The sequence below is a fragment of the Patagioenas fasciata genome, chromosome 39, assembly GCF_037038585.1.
Source record: "Patagioenas fasciata isolate bPatFas1 chromosome 39, bPatFas1.hap1, whole genome shotgun sequence".
NCBI classification, from domain to species: domain Eukaryota; kingdom Metazoa; phylum Chordata; class Aves; order Columbiformes; family Columbidae; genus Patagioenas; species Patagioenas fasciata.
In genome coordinates this window covers 1,508,620-1,523,616 of record NC_092558.1, presented here as the reverse complement: position 1 = coordinate 1,523,616, position 14,997 = coordinate 1,508,620, and the positions used below count along the sequence as shown (strand labels likewise).

At 73.5% G+C, this 14,997-nt stretch overlaps 1 protein-coding gene across 1 annotated transcript; it reads left to right on the top strand.

Moving 5' to 3' along the window:
* Positions 1-2,154: 2,154 nt before the first annotated feature.
* SIPA1 (signal-induced proliferation-associated 1) lies at positions 2,155-14,645 on the top strand. The gene is made up of 14 exons (XM_071801446.1): positions 2,155-2,820; positions 3,707-3,819; positions 4,371-4,544; positions 5,523-5,697; positions 6,361-6,464; positions 7,302-7,447; positions 8,584-9,175; positions 9,695-9,969; positions 10,651-11,148; positions 11,849-11,906; positions 11,979-12,060; positions 12,588-12,762; positions 13,257-13,329; positions 13,796-14,645. The coding sequence occupies exons 1-14, from the start codon at positions 2,238-2,240 to the stop codon at positions 13,976-13,978; spliced, it is 3,231 nt and encodes a 1,076-aa protein (XP_071657547.1). The 5' UTR covers positions 2,155-2,237; the 3' UTR covers positions 13,979-14,645.
* The last annotated feature ends 352 nt before the right edge of the window (positions 14,646-14,997 follow it).

The window sequence follows — 14,997 nt, the reverse complement described above, 5'->3', positions numbered from 1 at the left end:
AACGGGGTGACCTCCCCCCCCCTCCCGGTGTGTCCCCCCCGCCGCCGCTGGGGGGCGCTGTGGCCGCGGGGAGGGGGATCCCGGCCCCGCCCCCCGGGTCGTCCCGCGCGCACCGCGCATGCGTGGGTCCCGCCCGAGGGTGGGGCGGGAGGGAGTGGGCGTGGCCCTCGCGCGCCGCGCGCTTCTTTAACGGTTCCCCCCGCACCCCGCGCGCGTGCGTGACGTCAGAGGCGCGGGCGCGCGCGCTCCGGAGCACGAGCCGGGGGGGGGGGGGGGAGGGGGGGTCCCCGGGGGGGGGCTGGGGGGGTTTTGGGATCCCCGGGGTCTGCACGCGCCCCTCGACCCCTGTGCCCCCCCCCCAAAGCCACGAGCCCCTCGGTGCCCCCCCCGCCATGGGACCTCCACCCCCCTCCCAACGCCCCCTGGGCTGCCGACCCCCCCCGGTTTGGATTCGGGGTTTTGGGGGGGGGTTCGATACAAATGACGTCAAAAAGAACAAAAAACGGTTCAAAAAGTCGCGTCTCGTGTTTTCCCAACCGGGGGGGCGGGCGCCTGGGTCCCCGCTCCCGGACGCCTGGGTCCCCCCTCCGGGACACCTGGGACCCCCCCCGGACGCCTGGGTCCCCCCCTCCCGGACGCCTGGGTCCCCGCTCCCGGACGCCTGGGTCCCCCCCGGACGCCTGGGTTCTCTCTGGCGAGAGGAAGCGGCGCCGGAGGGGAAGGGCGGGGGCGGGGGGGGGAAGCTCGGACGCCTGGGTCCCCTCCCAGCTCCGGCGGCGGGTCCCGAACGCCTGGGTCCCCTCCCGAACGCCTGGGTCCCCCCCCACACTCCTGGGTCTCCCCGGACGCCTGGGTCCCCTCCCCGAACGCCTGGGTCCCCCCACGCGGGTCACAGGGACACGAGGGACCGGAGGTAGGGGCGAGAGGGGGTGAAACGGGGGGGGGGGCGCTTGCACGAGGGCTTTGCACGCGGGGGGGTCGTTGCACGCGGGGGTTCGTTGCACGCGGGGGGGGTCGTTGCACGAGGGCGCACGCACCCACGTGACCCCATCTCGTGCAAGACCCCTCGTGCGAGGCCGTTGCACGGGGTCACGACCTCAGGCCCCCTCCCCCCCACACCCAACGCCGGGGTCCTTAATGGGGGGAGGGAGGGGCCCGGACGCCTGGGTCCCTCGGACGCCTGGGTTCACGGGGTCAGGGGGGCTCAGGGTGGGGGGATCCTCGGGGGGGGGGCAGTTCGGGGGGGGCAGTTCGGGGAGGGGGCAGCACTGGGGGGGAGGGGCGGGGGGGCCGTCGGGCGCCACTTCCCGTAGGGCAGGAAACCGCCCGCGTCCGGGAGGGGGGACCCAGGCGTCCGGGAGGGGGGACCCAGGCGTCCGGGAGGGGGGACCCCTCCCCCACCCCGGCTCCCCCCCCGAACTCCCCCAGACCCCCCCAAGGAGCCGGGGGGGCACAGCGGGGGTTGGGGGGGGCAATGAGGGGATCCCCCCACACTGACCCCCATGTCCCCCCCACACTGACCCCCATGTCCCCCTGCACTGACCCCCATGTGTCCCCCACACTGTCCCCCGTGTCCCCCCCACACTGACCCCCGTGTCCCCCCCACACTGACCCCCATGCCCCCCACACTGACCCCCGTGTCCCCCCCACACTGACCCCCTTGTCCCCCCCCACTGACCCCCGTGTCCCCCCCACCCTGACCCCCATGCCCCCCAACACTGACCCCCATGTCCCCCCCACATTGACCCCCGTGTCCCCCCCACACTGACCCCCTTGTCCCCCCCCACTGACCCCCGTGTCCCCCCCCCCTGACCCCCATGCCCCCCAACACTGACCCCCATATCCCCCCCACCCTGACCCCCGTGTCCCCCCCAGGTCCCCGAGCGAGCGCCGCAGCCCCGTGTCCCCCTCCGGCTCCCGTCCCCTCCATTGACCCGGCCCGGGCGGGGGGAGCGTGGGAACAGGGGGCGGAGCTCCCGCGCGCGGGAGTCCCGGGGCAGCCAATCAGGGCGCGGGGCCCGTTCCCACGCTCCCATTGACAAACGGACTCCTCGGGTTTGGTTGTGGGGGGTCCTGGTGGGGGGGGCGGGAGGGGGGTCCCGTGGGGTCCCTGAGGGTTTGGGGGGTCCCTGAGGGTTCGGGGGGACTCGGGGGGTCCCTCAGGGTTTGAGGGGGTCCCTGAGACTTTGGGGGGTCCCGGGGGGTCCCTGAGGGTTCGGGGGGGTCCCGGGGGGGCCATGCAATCCGACGACCTTTTCCTCCGCAAGATGCGGGGCCCCTCGGCCCGGCCCCCCCCCTCCCCCTTCCCCCCCGGGGGGGTCCCCTCGCCCCCCCCCTCCCCGGGCCCCCCCCCCTCCCCCCGTTTCCACGACCCCCTCTTGCTGCTGGGGCTGGAGGGGGAGGGGGGGGCGGCCCCCGATGCGGGGGGGGACCCCGATGACTTCCCCCGCCCCCCCTGGAGCCCCCTCCTCGCCCACTACGACGTGCAGAGCATCCTGTTCGACCCGGACGAGCCCCCCCCCGCGCCCCCCGCCCCCACCTCGGGGGCCTCGGCCGCGCACCTCGACCCCCCCCCCGAGGGCGAGGGGGCGGAGCCTGGGGCGCCCCCCCCGGACCCCGAGGCGCTGGTGCTGAGCTGCCCCCGCTTCTGCTGCGAGACGGGCGGGGGGCGGGGGGGGCGCCCCCGGGGGGGCCCCGCGCAGCTCCCCCCCGCGGCCGTGGCGGTGCTGGAGGAGCCGGCGCCGGGGGGGCGGCCCCCCCACCCCATCGAGCACAGCGACGCGGGCGCCGATTATTACCGGCGCTTCTTCTACGGGAAAGGTGGGGCGCGGGGGGCGGGGCCTCGGGGGGCGGGGCCTGGGAGGCGCGGGGGGCGGGGCCTCGGGGGGGCGGGGCCTGGGAGACACGGGGGGCGGGGCCTCGGGGGGTGGGGCCTGGGAGGGACGGGGGCGGGGCCGCGGGGGCGGGGCCGCTGGGGGGCGGGGCCTCGGGGGGGGCGCGGGGGCGGGGCCGCTGGGGGGCGGGGCCTGGGAGACGCGGGGGGCGGGGCCGCGGGGGGGCGGGGCCTGGGAGACTCGGGGGGCGGGGCGTCATGGGCACAATGGGGGGGCACAGTGTGGGGGCACGGGGGGGGAACAGCGGGGGGGGGCACAATGGGGGGGCGGGGTGCTTGTGTGAACATGGGGGTGTCCATGTGTCCATGGGTGTCCGTGTGTCCATAGGGGGTGTCCGTGTGTCCATGGGTGTCCGTGTGTCCATAGGGGGTGTCTGTGTGTCCATAGGGGGTGTCCGTGTGTCCATGGGTGTCTGTGTGTCCATAGGGGGTGTCTGTGTGTCCCTGGGTGTCCGTGTGTCCATGGGTGTCCGTGTGTCCATGGGTGTCCGTGTGTCCATAGGGGGTGTCTGTGTGTCCATAGGGGGTGTCCGTGTGTCCATGGGTGTCCGTGTGTCCATGGGGGGGTCCCTGGGTGTCTGTGTGTCCATGGGTGTCCGTGTGTCCATGGGGGGGTCCCTGGGTGTCCGTGTGTCCATGGGTGTCCGTGTGTCCATAGGGGGTGTCTGTGTGTCCCTGGGTGTCCGTGTGTCCCTGGGTGTCCGTGTGTCCATGGGGGGGTCCCTGGGTGTCCATGTGTCCATGGGTGTCCGTGTGTCCATGGGGGGGTCCCTGGGTGTCCGTGTGTCCACGGGTGTCCGTGTGTCCCCCCAGAGCACCAGAACTTCCTTGGGGAGGACCCCCGCCTGGGCCCGGTCGCCGTTTCCCTGCGGCGCGAGGACAAAGGCGGGGGGGGGCTGCTGAGGCTCATCCTGCGCTGCAGCCAGGTGGGGGCGCTGGGGGTGCTGGGGGGGGCTGGGGGGGCTGGGGGGGCTGGGGCTGCTGAGGCTCATCCTGCGCTGTGCCCAGGTGGGGGCGCTGGGGGGGGCTGGGGGTGCTGGGGGTGCTGGGGGGTCCGGGGGTGCTGGGGGGTGCTGGGGCTCGTCCTGCGCTGCGCCCAGGTGGGGGGGCTGGGGGTGCTAGGGGGGTGGGGGGGGTGCGGATGGGGGGCTGGGGGAGGCCAGGGGGGCGGGGGGGCGGGGGGGGATGTGGGGGGGATGAGGGGGGACTGGGGGGGTCCTGGGAGTGTAAGGGCGGGGGGTTTGGGGGGGGATGGGGGGGCTCGGGGGGTCCCCAAAAGGACCCTGGGGGGGTCCTGTGTGGCCAGTGGGGTCAGGGGGGGAACAGGGGCCGGGGGGGGGGGGTCCCCAAAAGGGGCTTGGGGGGCTCCCCAGGGGGTGCTGGGGGGCGATGGGGGTCGGGGGGGTCAGGGCTGGGGGTTTGGGGGGGGCTCTATCGGGGGGGCCGGGGGCGGGGTTTGAGCTGGCCCCGCCCCCAGCTGCGCGCGCTGCGCGCGTCCGTCCTGGAGGAGGCGCTGCCGGCCGGGGGGAGGGGCGCCCCCCCCCGCAGGCTGCTGGAGCTGCTGCTGCCCGGGCTGGGGGTGGGGGCGCTGCGCCCCGCCCGCCCCTCCCCCGCCGTGCCCGACACGCTGCTCAAGCTGGACGAGCAGGGGGTCCGTGGGCGGGGCCGGGGGGCGGGGCGCGGGGGGCGGGGCTTGGGAGGGTGGGGCGCGTTGGGTGGGACTTGGGAGGGCGGGCGCATGGGGCGGGGCTTGGGAGGGTGGGGCTTTGGGAGGGCGGGGCTTGTTAGGGTGTGGTACGTGGGCGGGGCTTAGTGAGGGTGGGGTTGGTTAGGGTGTGGCAGAGGGGTGGGGCTTGGGAGGGTGTGGCGCAGGGGCGGGGCTTAGTGAGGGTGGGGCTTGATAGGGTGTGGCACGTGGGGCGGGGCTTGGTCAGGGTGTGGCTCGGGGCGGGGCTCACACGGGGGGTGTGTCCGTGGGGGTCCATGGGGGTCCATGGGGGTCCATGGGGGGTCCGTGTGTCTCTGGGGGCCGATCCCTGTGTGACCCCCCCTGTGACCCCACCATGAACCCCCCATGTGACCCCCTGTGACCCTGTGACCCCACCATGACCCCCCTGTTTGACCCCTGTGACCCCCACGACCCCCTGTGACCCCATGACCCTGTGACCCCCATGACCCCTGTGACCCCCACGACCCCCTGTGACCCCATGACCCTGTGACCCCCATGACCCCTGTGACCCCCACGACCCCCTGTGACCCATGACCCTGTGATCCCCATGACCCCTGTGACCTCCATGACCCCTGTGACCCCATGACCCTGTGACCCCCATGACCCCTGTGACCCCCACGACCCCCTGTGACCCCATGACCCTGTGATCCCCATGACCCCTGTGACCTCCATGACCCCCTGTGACCCCGTGACCCTGTGACCCCCGTGACCCCTGTGACCCCATGACCCCTGTGACCCCCTGACCCCTGTGACCCCCTGACCCCCTGACCCCGTACTCCCCCCAGCTGTGTTTCCAGAGCAAGGTGGGGGTGCTGTACTGCCGGGGGGGGCAGGGGACATGGGGACCCCCGTGACCCCCGTGACCCCATGACCCCCTGACCCCCTGACCCCGTACCCCAGCTGTGTTTCCAGCGCAAGGTGGGGGTGCTGTACTGCCGGGGGGGGCAGGGCTCGGAGGAGGAGATGTACAACAACCGGGGGGCCGGGGCCCCCTTCTCGCGCTTCCTGGGGCTCCTGGGGACGCGCGTGCGGCTGCGGGGGTTCCCCCACTACAGAGCCCAGCTGGACACGCGCAGTGAGTGGGACAGACGGACGGGGGGGGACAGACGGACAGGGGGGGACAGACGGACATGGGGGGGACAGACGGACATGGGGGACATGGGGGGCACAGGGGGTTCCCCCACTACAGAGCCCAGCTGGACACGCGCAGTGAGTGGGACAGACGGACATGGGGGGGGGACAGACGGACATGGGGGGACAGACGGACATGGGGGGGACAGACGGACATGGGGGGCACGGGGGGTTCCCCCACTACAGAGCCCAGCTGGACACGCGCAGTGAGTGGGACAGACGGACATGGGGGGGGGGACAGACGGACATGGGGGACATGGGGAGATGGGGGACAGGGGACATGGGGACATGGGGGGGCACAGGGACACGGGGACATGGGGGATATGGGGACATGGGACAGGGGGGATATGGGGACATGGGGACATGGGGGACATGAGGGTACAGGGGGACATGGGGACATGGGACAGGGGGGATATGGGGACATGGGACATGGGGCCGGGGGGTGACGTGGCTGTGGGGCCGGGGGTGATGTGGCCATGGGGCTGGGGGTGACGTGGCCGTGGGGCTGGGGGTGACGTGGCCGTGGGGCCGGGGGTGACGCGGCCGTGGGGCCGGGGGTGACGTGGCCGTGGGGCCGGGGGTGACGCGGCCCTGCCCCCGCCCCCAGCGGACTCGACGGGCACGCACTCCCTGTACACGCGGTACCACGGCTACGAGGTGATGTTCCACGTGTGCACCATGCTGCCCTTCACCCCCCACAACCCCCAGCAGGTCAGGGGTCACGGGGTCATGGGGGGTCACGGGGTCACGGGGGGTCACGGGGTCACGGGGGGTCACGGGGTCACGGGGTGGTCCGGGTGATGTTCCACGTGTGCACCATGCTGCCCTTCACCCCCCACAACCCCCAGCAGGTCAGGGGTCACGGGGGGGTCACGGGGTCATGGGGGGTCACGGGGTCACGGGGGGTCACGGGGTCACGGGGTGGTCCGGGTGATGTTCCACGTGTGCACCATGCTGCCCTTCACCCCCCACAACCCCCAGCAGGTCAGGGGTCACGGGGTCATGGGGGTCACGGGGTCACGGGGGGTCACGGGGTCACAGGGTGGTCCGGGTGATGTTCCACGTCTGCACCATGCTGCCCTTCACCCCCCACAACCCCCAGCAGGTCAGGGGTCACGGGGTCATGGGGGGTCACGGGGTCACGGGGTGGTCCGGGTGATGTTCCACGTGTGCACCATGCTGCCCTTCACCCCCCACAACCCCCAGCAGGTCAGGGGTCACGGGGGGGTCACAGGGTCACAGGGGGTCCTGGGGGGCCGGGGGGAGTTCGTGGGACCAGGGGGGGGTCCCCGTTGTGCCGCCCTTCACCCCACCCCCCGCTGGGCTCGCTTCGGGGTGTCCCCCATGGGCTCATTTCGGGGTGTCCCCCCCCATGTGCTCATTTTCGGGGTGTCCCCCCCCATGGGCTCATTTCGGGGTGTCCCCCCCCATGGGCTCATTTCGGGGTGTCCCCCCCCGTTGTGCTCATTTTCGGGGTGTCCCCCCCTGTTGTGCTCACTTTGGGGTGTCCCCCCCCCCATGTGCTCATTTCGGGGTGTCCCCCCCCAGCTGCTGCGCAAGCGCCACATCGGGAACGACATCGTGACCATCGTGTTCCAGGAGGAGGGGGCCCGCCCGTTCTCCCCCCGCGCCCTGCGCTCCCATTTCCAGCACGTGTTCCTCGTCGTGCGCGAGCGGCCCCCCCGCGACTACCGGTGGGGGCACGGGGGGTCAGGGGGTCACGGGGGGTCACAGGGTCACTGGGGGGTCATGGGGGCATGGGGAGTCATGGGGTCACAGGGGTCATGGGGGCTCACGGGGTCATGGGGAGTCATGGGGTCACAGGGTCATGGGGGATCATGGGGTCACAGGGTCATGGGGGATCATGGGGGTCACAGGGTCATGGGGTCATGGAGGGGTCATGGGGTCATGGGGGGTCACAGGGTCATGGGGGTCATGGAGTCACGGGGTCATGGGGGTCATAGGGTGGGTGGGGTCATCGGGAGTCATGGGGGATCCAGAGGGGCTGGGGAGCCCCGCCCTTGTAGAAGCCCCGCCCCTGTGTACGCCCCGCCCCCCCAGCCACACCCCCGTGTAAACCCCGCCCTTGTAGGAGCCCCGCCCCCCCAAGCCACACCCCGGTGAAAGCCCCGCCCTTGTAGGAGCCCCGCCCCCGGGAAGCCACACCCCCGTGAAAGCCCCGCCCTTGTAGGAGCCCCGCCCCCCCAAGCCACACCCCCGTGAAAGCCCCGCCCTTGTAGGAGCCCCGCCCCCCAAGCCACACCCCCGTGTAAGCCCCGCCCTTGTAGGAGCCCCGCCCCCCCAAGCCACACCCCCGTGTAAGCCCCGCCCTTGTAGGAGCCCCGCCCCCCCAAGCCACACCCCCGTGTAAGCCCCGCCCTTGTAGGAGCCCCGCCCCCCCAAGCCACACCCCCGTGTAAGCCCCGCCCTTGTAGGAGCCCCGCCCCCCCAAGCCACACCCCCGTGTAAGCCCCGCCCTTGTAGGAGCCCCGCCCCCCCAAGCCACACCCCCGTGAAAGCCCCGCCCTTGTAGGAGCCCCGCCCCCCCAAGCCACACCCCCGTGTAAGCCCCGCCCTTGTAGGAGCCCCGCCCCCCCCAAGCCACACCCCCGTGCAAGCCCCACCCCTCTAGGAGCCCCGCCCCCTGCAAGCCCCACCCTCCTGTAGGTTCTGGGGGTCCTGGGTGTCTCCGGGGGGGGGGGTTTCCTATTCTGGGGGGGTCTGTCCCATTTCCCAGGTGGGGGGGGTCTCTCCGGGTCTGTCCCATTCCGGGGGGGGTCTCTCCGGGTCTGTCCCATTCCGGGGGCCCCTGACCGTGCCCCCCCCCCAGGGTGGCCGTGGTTCGCCCCTCGGACGCCCCCCCCTTCGGGCCGCCGCTGCCGCCGGGGGCCGTGTTCCGGGGGGGGGCGGGGCTGCGCGAGTTCCTGGTGGCCAAGGCGATCAACGGGGAGAACGCGGCGGCGCGGGGGGGGCGCCTGGGGGCCATGGCCGCGCGCACGCGGGCCCAGTACCTGCGCGAGCTGCTGGGGGCGCACGCGGCCGGGCCCCCCCTGGCGCAGCCCCCCCGCGGGCTCGCGGCGCTGGGGGGCGGGGCGGGGGGGCGGCGCCGGGGGGGGGGCGGGGCGGAGGGGGGCGGGGCAGGGGTGGTGGCGGGGGCGCTGGTGTGGGGGGCGCGGGTGGAGGGGGCGGGCGGGGGGGGCGGGGCGCGGTGCCTGCTGGGGGTGGCGGCGGAGCGCGTGGTGCTGGTGGCGCGGGGCGGGGCGGGGGCGGGGGGGGGCGGGGCGCTGTTCAGCTGCGCGTGCCGGGACGTGCTGGGCTGGAGCTTCGGGGAGGGGCGGCTCGCGCTGTTCCACGGGGCGGGGGGGCGGCTCGCGCTGCGCCTCCCGCCCGGCGCCGCCCCCCAGGTCGTGAGGAGGCTGCAGGTGAGGGGGGGAGGGGGGGAGGGGGGGGTGGGGGGGGAGGGGGGGAGGGGGGGGTGGGGGGGGAGGGGGCGGGGGGGCGGGGAAATGGGGTGGGGATGGGGGGGGATGGGGGGCGGTGGGGCGGGGAAATGGGGGGAATGGGGGGCAATGGGGCGGGAAATGGGGGCAATGGGGTGGGGATGGGGGCAATGGGGTGGGGATGGGGGCAATGAGCGGTAGAACTGGGGGAACAATGTGACAGGGGTCACCCCAGGTCAATGTCAGGGTTGCTATGGGGTCAGCCCGGGTCAATGTCAGGGTCACCCCAGGTCAGTGTGGGGGTCCCCTGGGGGTCACCCCAGGTCAATGTCAGGGTCCCCATGGGGTCGCCCCGGGTCAGTGTGGGGGTCCCCAGGGGGTCACGTGGGGTCAGTGTGGGGGTCCCTTGGGGGTCAGTGTGGGGGTCACGTGGGGTCAGTGTGGGGGTCACGTGGGGGTCCCCCCGGGTCACTGACCCCTCCCCCCCTCCCCCCCCCCCAGGCCGTGACCCGCGGGTGCGAGGCGCGGGAGCTGGCGCTGCCGCGTGGGCCGTCGGGCGCGCGCGGGTTCCGCGTGGACGGCGCGGGCGTGGTGACGTGGGTCGCGCGCTTCTCGTTCGCCGAGACCGCGGGGCTGGCGCCGGGCGCGCGCGTGCTCCGCGCCAACGGGCGCCCCCTGGCGGGGCTGCGGCGCCACCGCCTGCGCCGCCTCCTGCGCGGGGCCCCCAAGCTCAGCCTGACCGTGCTGCCCCCCGAGAGCCGCGGGCGGCCCAGGAGGTGGGGGGGGCGGGGGGGGAAGGGGGGGAGCGGGGGGGGTGGGGGATGTGGGGTATTGGGGGTGGGGGGAGCATGGGGGGGGATTGGGGGATGGGGGGATGGGGAGTGTGTGGGGGGTAGGGGGGGAGCATGGGGGGTGGGGGGGTTGGGGGATCAGGGGTGTGGGGGGGAGCATGGGGGGTGGGGGGATGGGGGGTATTGGGGGTGGGGGGAGGATTGGGGGCTGGGGGGCATGGGGGGATTGGGCGGTTGGGGGTGGGGGGATGGGGGGAGCATGGGGGGGTGGGGGGATGGGGGGTATTGGGGGTGGGGGGAGGATTGGGGGCTGGGGGGCGTTGGGGGATTGGGCGGTTGGGGGTGGGGGGGATGGGGGGAGCATGGGGGGGTGGGGGGGTTGGGGGATGGGGGGTGGGGGGGTGGGGGGAGGATTGGGGGGTGGGGGGGACATGGGGGACAAACAGAAACAGGACCAGGACACTCAGGTGTCCCCATGTCCCCATCCCCCCATGTGTCCTCATCCCCCCCAATGTCCCCCATGTCCCCCATGTCCCCATCCCCCCCATGTCCCCCAATGTCCCCATGTCCCCATCCCCCCCATGTCCCCATCCCCCCCATGTCCCCCAATGTCCCCATGTCCCCATCCCCCCCATGTCCCCATCCCCCGTGTCCCCGTGTCCCCAGGAGTTTCTCGGAGCTGTACGCGCTGTCACTGGAGCGGGGCCGGGGCGGGGGAGGGGACACCGGGGACATCGGGGACATCGGGGACAGCAGCGGCTCGGGGGACGATGGGGACAGCGGGGACAGCGGCGGCTCCGATGGGGACAGCGGGGACGTGGGGGACATTGGGGACATCAGGGACATCGGGGACATCGGGGATGTCGGGGACATTGGGGACGTCGGGGACCCCGGGGACATTGGGGACGTCGGTGACATCGGGGACGTTGGGCACGTTGGGGACACCGGGGACGTTGGGGACATCGGGGACGTTGGGGACGTTGGTGACATTGGGGACGTTGGGGACATCGGGGACGTCGGTGACAGCGACGATGGCGCCGGGGGGGCCCCGGGGGGGCTGCGCCCCCAAACGCTGCAGCTGCTGCGCTCGCTGGCGCTGGCCCAGGAGAGCCCCCCCCAGCCCCCCGGGGGGGACCCCAAAACCCCCCCCGGCCCCCCCAGCCCGTGAGTGACCCCCGGGACCCCAAAAACCCCCTGGGACCCCAAACCCCCCCCAGCCCGTGAGGGACCCCCGGGACCCCCTCGGACCCCTGGGACCCCCCTAAATCTCCTGGGACCCCCCAAAGCCCCTGGGAACCCCTGGGACTCCCGCAAGCCCCTGGGACCCCCCGGGATCCCCCAAATTCCCTGGGACGCCCCCAGACCCCCCAAACCCCCTGGGAACCTCTGGGACCCCCCTGACCCCGGGCGGGGACCCCAAGCCCCCCCAGCCTGTGAGTGACCCCAGGACCCCCCAGACCCCTGGGAACCCCCCCAGACCCCTGGGACCCCAAAACCCCCTTGGGACCTCAAAACCCCCTGGGACCCCCCCCAGCCCGTGAGTGACACCCAGGACCCCCCGGGACCCCCCCAGACCCCTGGGACCCCCCAGACCCCTGGGACCCCCCAGACCCACAGGACCCCCCAGACCCCTGGGACCCCCCAGACCCACAGGACCCCCCAGACCCCTGGGACCCCCCAGACCCACAGGACCCCCCCAGACCCACAGGACCCCCCAGACCCCTGGGACCCCCCAGACCCACAGGACCCCCCAGACCCCTGGGACCCCCCAGACCCACAGGACCCCCTGGGACCCCCAATGCCCTGGGAACCCCCTGACCCCTCGGTGACCCCAACTCTGACCGTGACCCCTCGGTGACCCCAGGCGGCCCCTGGCTGACCCCACCCCTGACCTCCTGCTGCCGCACCGGCCCCGCCCCCCGGTGAGTGACCCCGTGACCCCCCGTGACCCCCCCGTGACCCCCCCATGTCCCCACTGACCCCCCCGTCCTCAGGGCCCCCCCCCGGACGCCGGGGTCCCCGCGTCCCCCCCTGAGCCCGGACCCCCCCTGGCGCTGCGGCCGTCGCTGGGCAGGCGTGAGTGGCCCCCCCGGCCCCCATGTCCCCTCTGTCCCCCCTGGCCCCCCCATGTCCCCTCTGTCCCCCCCTGTGTCCCTCCCTGTCCCCCCGTGTCCCCCCCCCGTGTCCCCTCCTGTGTCCCCCCCTGTGTCCCCTGGGGTGTCCCCATGTCCCCGTTTCCCCCCTGTGTCCCCCCCATGTGCCCAATGTCCTAGGGGTGTCCCCATGTCCCTGTGATGTCCCCATGTCCCCATGTCCCTGTCCCCCTGTCCCTGTGATGTCCCCATGATGTCCCCATGTCCCTGTGATGTCCCTGTGATGTCCCCATGTCCCTGTCCCCATGTCCCCTGTGATGTCCCCATGTCCCTGTGATGTCCCCATGTCCCTGTCCCCATGTCCCCAGGGATGTCCCCCTGTCCCTGTGATGTCCCCCTGTCCCTGTGATGTCGCCATGTCCCCTGTGATGTCCCCATGTCCCTGTCCCCATGTCCCCAGGGGTGTCCCCATGTCCCTGTCCCCCTGTCCCTGTCCCCGTGTCCCCCCAGTGCTGCCGGGGCCCGGTGACCTTGACCCCGAGTGGGACGCCATCGCCCGCTTGGCCTCGGCCTGCAGTTCGGTGCTGGAGGCGCTGGCGGGGGGGAGGGGGAGGGGCGGCCCCAGGGGCCCCCCCGGCAACGGGGACCCCCCCGGCAACGGGGACCCCCCGAGCACCCCCGACCGGTGAGGATGGGGGGACAAAGGGGACACTGGGGGGGGATGGGGGGACAAAGGGGACACTGGGGGGGATGGGGGGACAAAGGGGACACTGGGGGGGGATGGGGGGACAAAGGGGACACTGGGGAGGCCTGGGGGGGATGGGGGTGTCGGTGGGGGATGGGGGACACTGGGGGTTCTGGGGGACACTGGGGGGGTTCTGGGGGTGACTGGGGGGGATGGGGGGATGGGGGTTTCTATGGGGGATGGGGGGACACTGGGGGGGATGGGGGGGTCTATGGGGGGGGCCAGGGGGTTCTGGGGGACACTGGGGGGGGTCTGGGGGTGTGGGTGGGGGATGGGGGTGTGGGTGGGGGATGGGGGAGGTTCTGGGGGGATGGGGGTGTGGGTGGGGGAGGGGTGATGGGGGGGTTGGGGTGGGGGTGTGGGGGGGGAGGGGTGATGGGGGGGTTGGGGATGGGGGTGTGGGGGGGGAGGGGTGACGGTCCCCCCTCCCCCAGGTCCCGGGGTCTCTCGGAGAAGGTGGCGCAGCTGGAGGCGGCGCTGAGGCGGCTGCAGGGGGACCTGCACGAGGTGGGGGATGGGATGGGGGATGGGGGGCGCCATGGGGCTGGGGGGGGCGGTGTGGGGCTGGGGGGTCACGATGGGGCTGGGGGGCACTGTGGGGCTGAGGGGTGCGGGGGGGCTGGGGGAGCACTGGGGGTCTGTGTGGGTCAATGTGTGGGGCAGGGTCTGATCTGTGGGTCAATGTGTGGGGCAGGGTCTGATGTGTGGGTCAATGTGTGGGGCAGGGTGTGATCTGTGGGTCAGTGTGTGGGGCAGGGTGTGATCTGTGGGTCAGTGTGTGGGGCAGGGTGTGATCTGTGGGTCAATGTGTGGGGCAGGGTCTGATCTGTGGGTCAATGCGTGGGGCAGGGTGTGATCTGTGGGTCAATGCGTGGGGCAGGGTCTGATCTGTGGGTCAATGTGTGGGGCAGGGTCTGATGTGTGGGTCAATGTGTGGGGCAGGGTCTGATCTGTGGGTCAATGTGTGGGGCAGGGCCAGCAGGCCCAGCAGCAGCTCCGGGCCGAGCTCCGGAGCCTCCAGCGCAGCTTCAGGAGCACCAGGACCCCCCAGGACCCCCTGGGACCCCCCAGGACCCCTGAGACCCCTGAGCCCCCCCCAGGACCCCCTGGGGCCACAGGGACCCCTGAGCCCCCCAGGGATGTGGGGGGACCCTGAGACCCCCCAGGAACCGCCCCAAATTCCCTGTGGGGCTGTGGTGGGGGGGCACATGTGTGGGGCTCCCTGGCCCCGCCCTCTGCTGGCCCCGCCCCTCTCTGGCTCCGCCCACCACAAGTTCTGCCATGCCCTCCACAAACCACGCCCTTTTTACAGCCACGCCCCCCGCTGGCCACGCCCCCACCAACCACGCTCCCCCTCACGCGCTCTACTGGACACGCCCCTTCACCCGCTCTGCTGGCCACGCCCCCCGCTGGCCACGCCCCCTCGTTATCTGCCGACCACGCCCCCGCCGGCCACACCTTTCCTCGGCTCCGCCCCTCTCTGGCCACGCCCCCTTTTCACGCACTCTGCTGGCCACGCCCCCGAGGGCCCCGCCCTTGGCCCCGCCCCCTCGCGCTCTGCCGACCACGCCCCCATCGACCGCACCCTCCGCTGGCCACGCCCATTCCCTAACCACGCCCCCTCGCGCGCTCTTCCGACCACGCCCCTGGCGGCCGCACCCTCCGCTGGCCCCGCCCTCGGCCCCGCCCCCCGGAACTGACTGTGAAACCGGAACCTGAACTGTGACGGCCCCCCCCCCCCCCCCCGTGTGACCCCGTGTGACCCCGCCCCCCGCGTGGGGGGGCAACGGGGACCCCCCAGCAATAAAACTTCAGCATCAGCAGCCTCAGTGGGCGATGGGACCCACGGACCCCTATAGAGCCCTATAGAGCCCCCTATAGAGTCCCTATAGAGCCCACACCCCATAGAACCCCCCATCCCATAGACCCCCCCCCCCTCACAGCTGCCCCCTACAGGGGTCCCAGGGGGCTCTGGGGCGGTCCCGGGGGTCCCGGGAGTTCAGGAGGGACCCAGGAGTCCGGGAGGGACCCAGGAGTTCGGGAGGGGACCCAGGAGTTCGGGAGGGGACCCAGGAGTCCGGGAGGGACCCAGGAGTTCGGGAGGGGACCCAGGAGTTCGGGGAGGGGACCCAGGAGTTCGGGAGGGACCCAGGAGTTCAGGAGTGGACCCAGGAG

Excerpts from the sequence above, each read along its gene's own strand:
- SIPA1 (XM_071801446.1), top strand. The coding sequence starts at position 2,238 with ATGCAATCCGACGACCTTTTCCTCCGCAAGATGCGGGGCCCCTCGGCC. Across the intron at positions 11,149-11,848 it reads CCCCCCGGCCCCCCCAGCCC|GCGGCCCCTGGCTGACCCCA; the intron begins GTGAGTGACCCC and ends CGGTGACCCCAG. Across the intron at positions 12,061-12,587 it reads GCGGCCGTCGCTGGGCAGGC|TGCTGCCGGGGCCCGGTGAC; the intron begins GTGAGTGGCCCC and ends GTGTCCCCCCAG.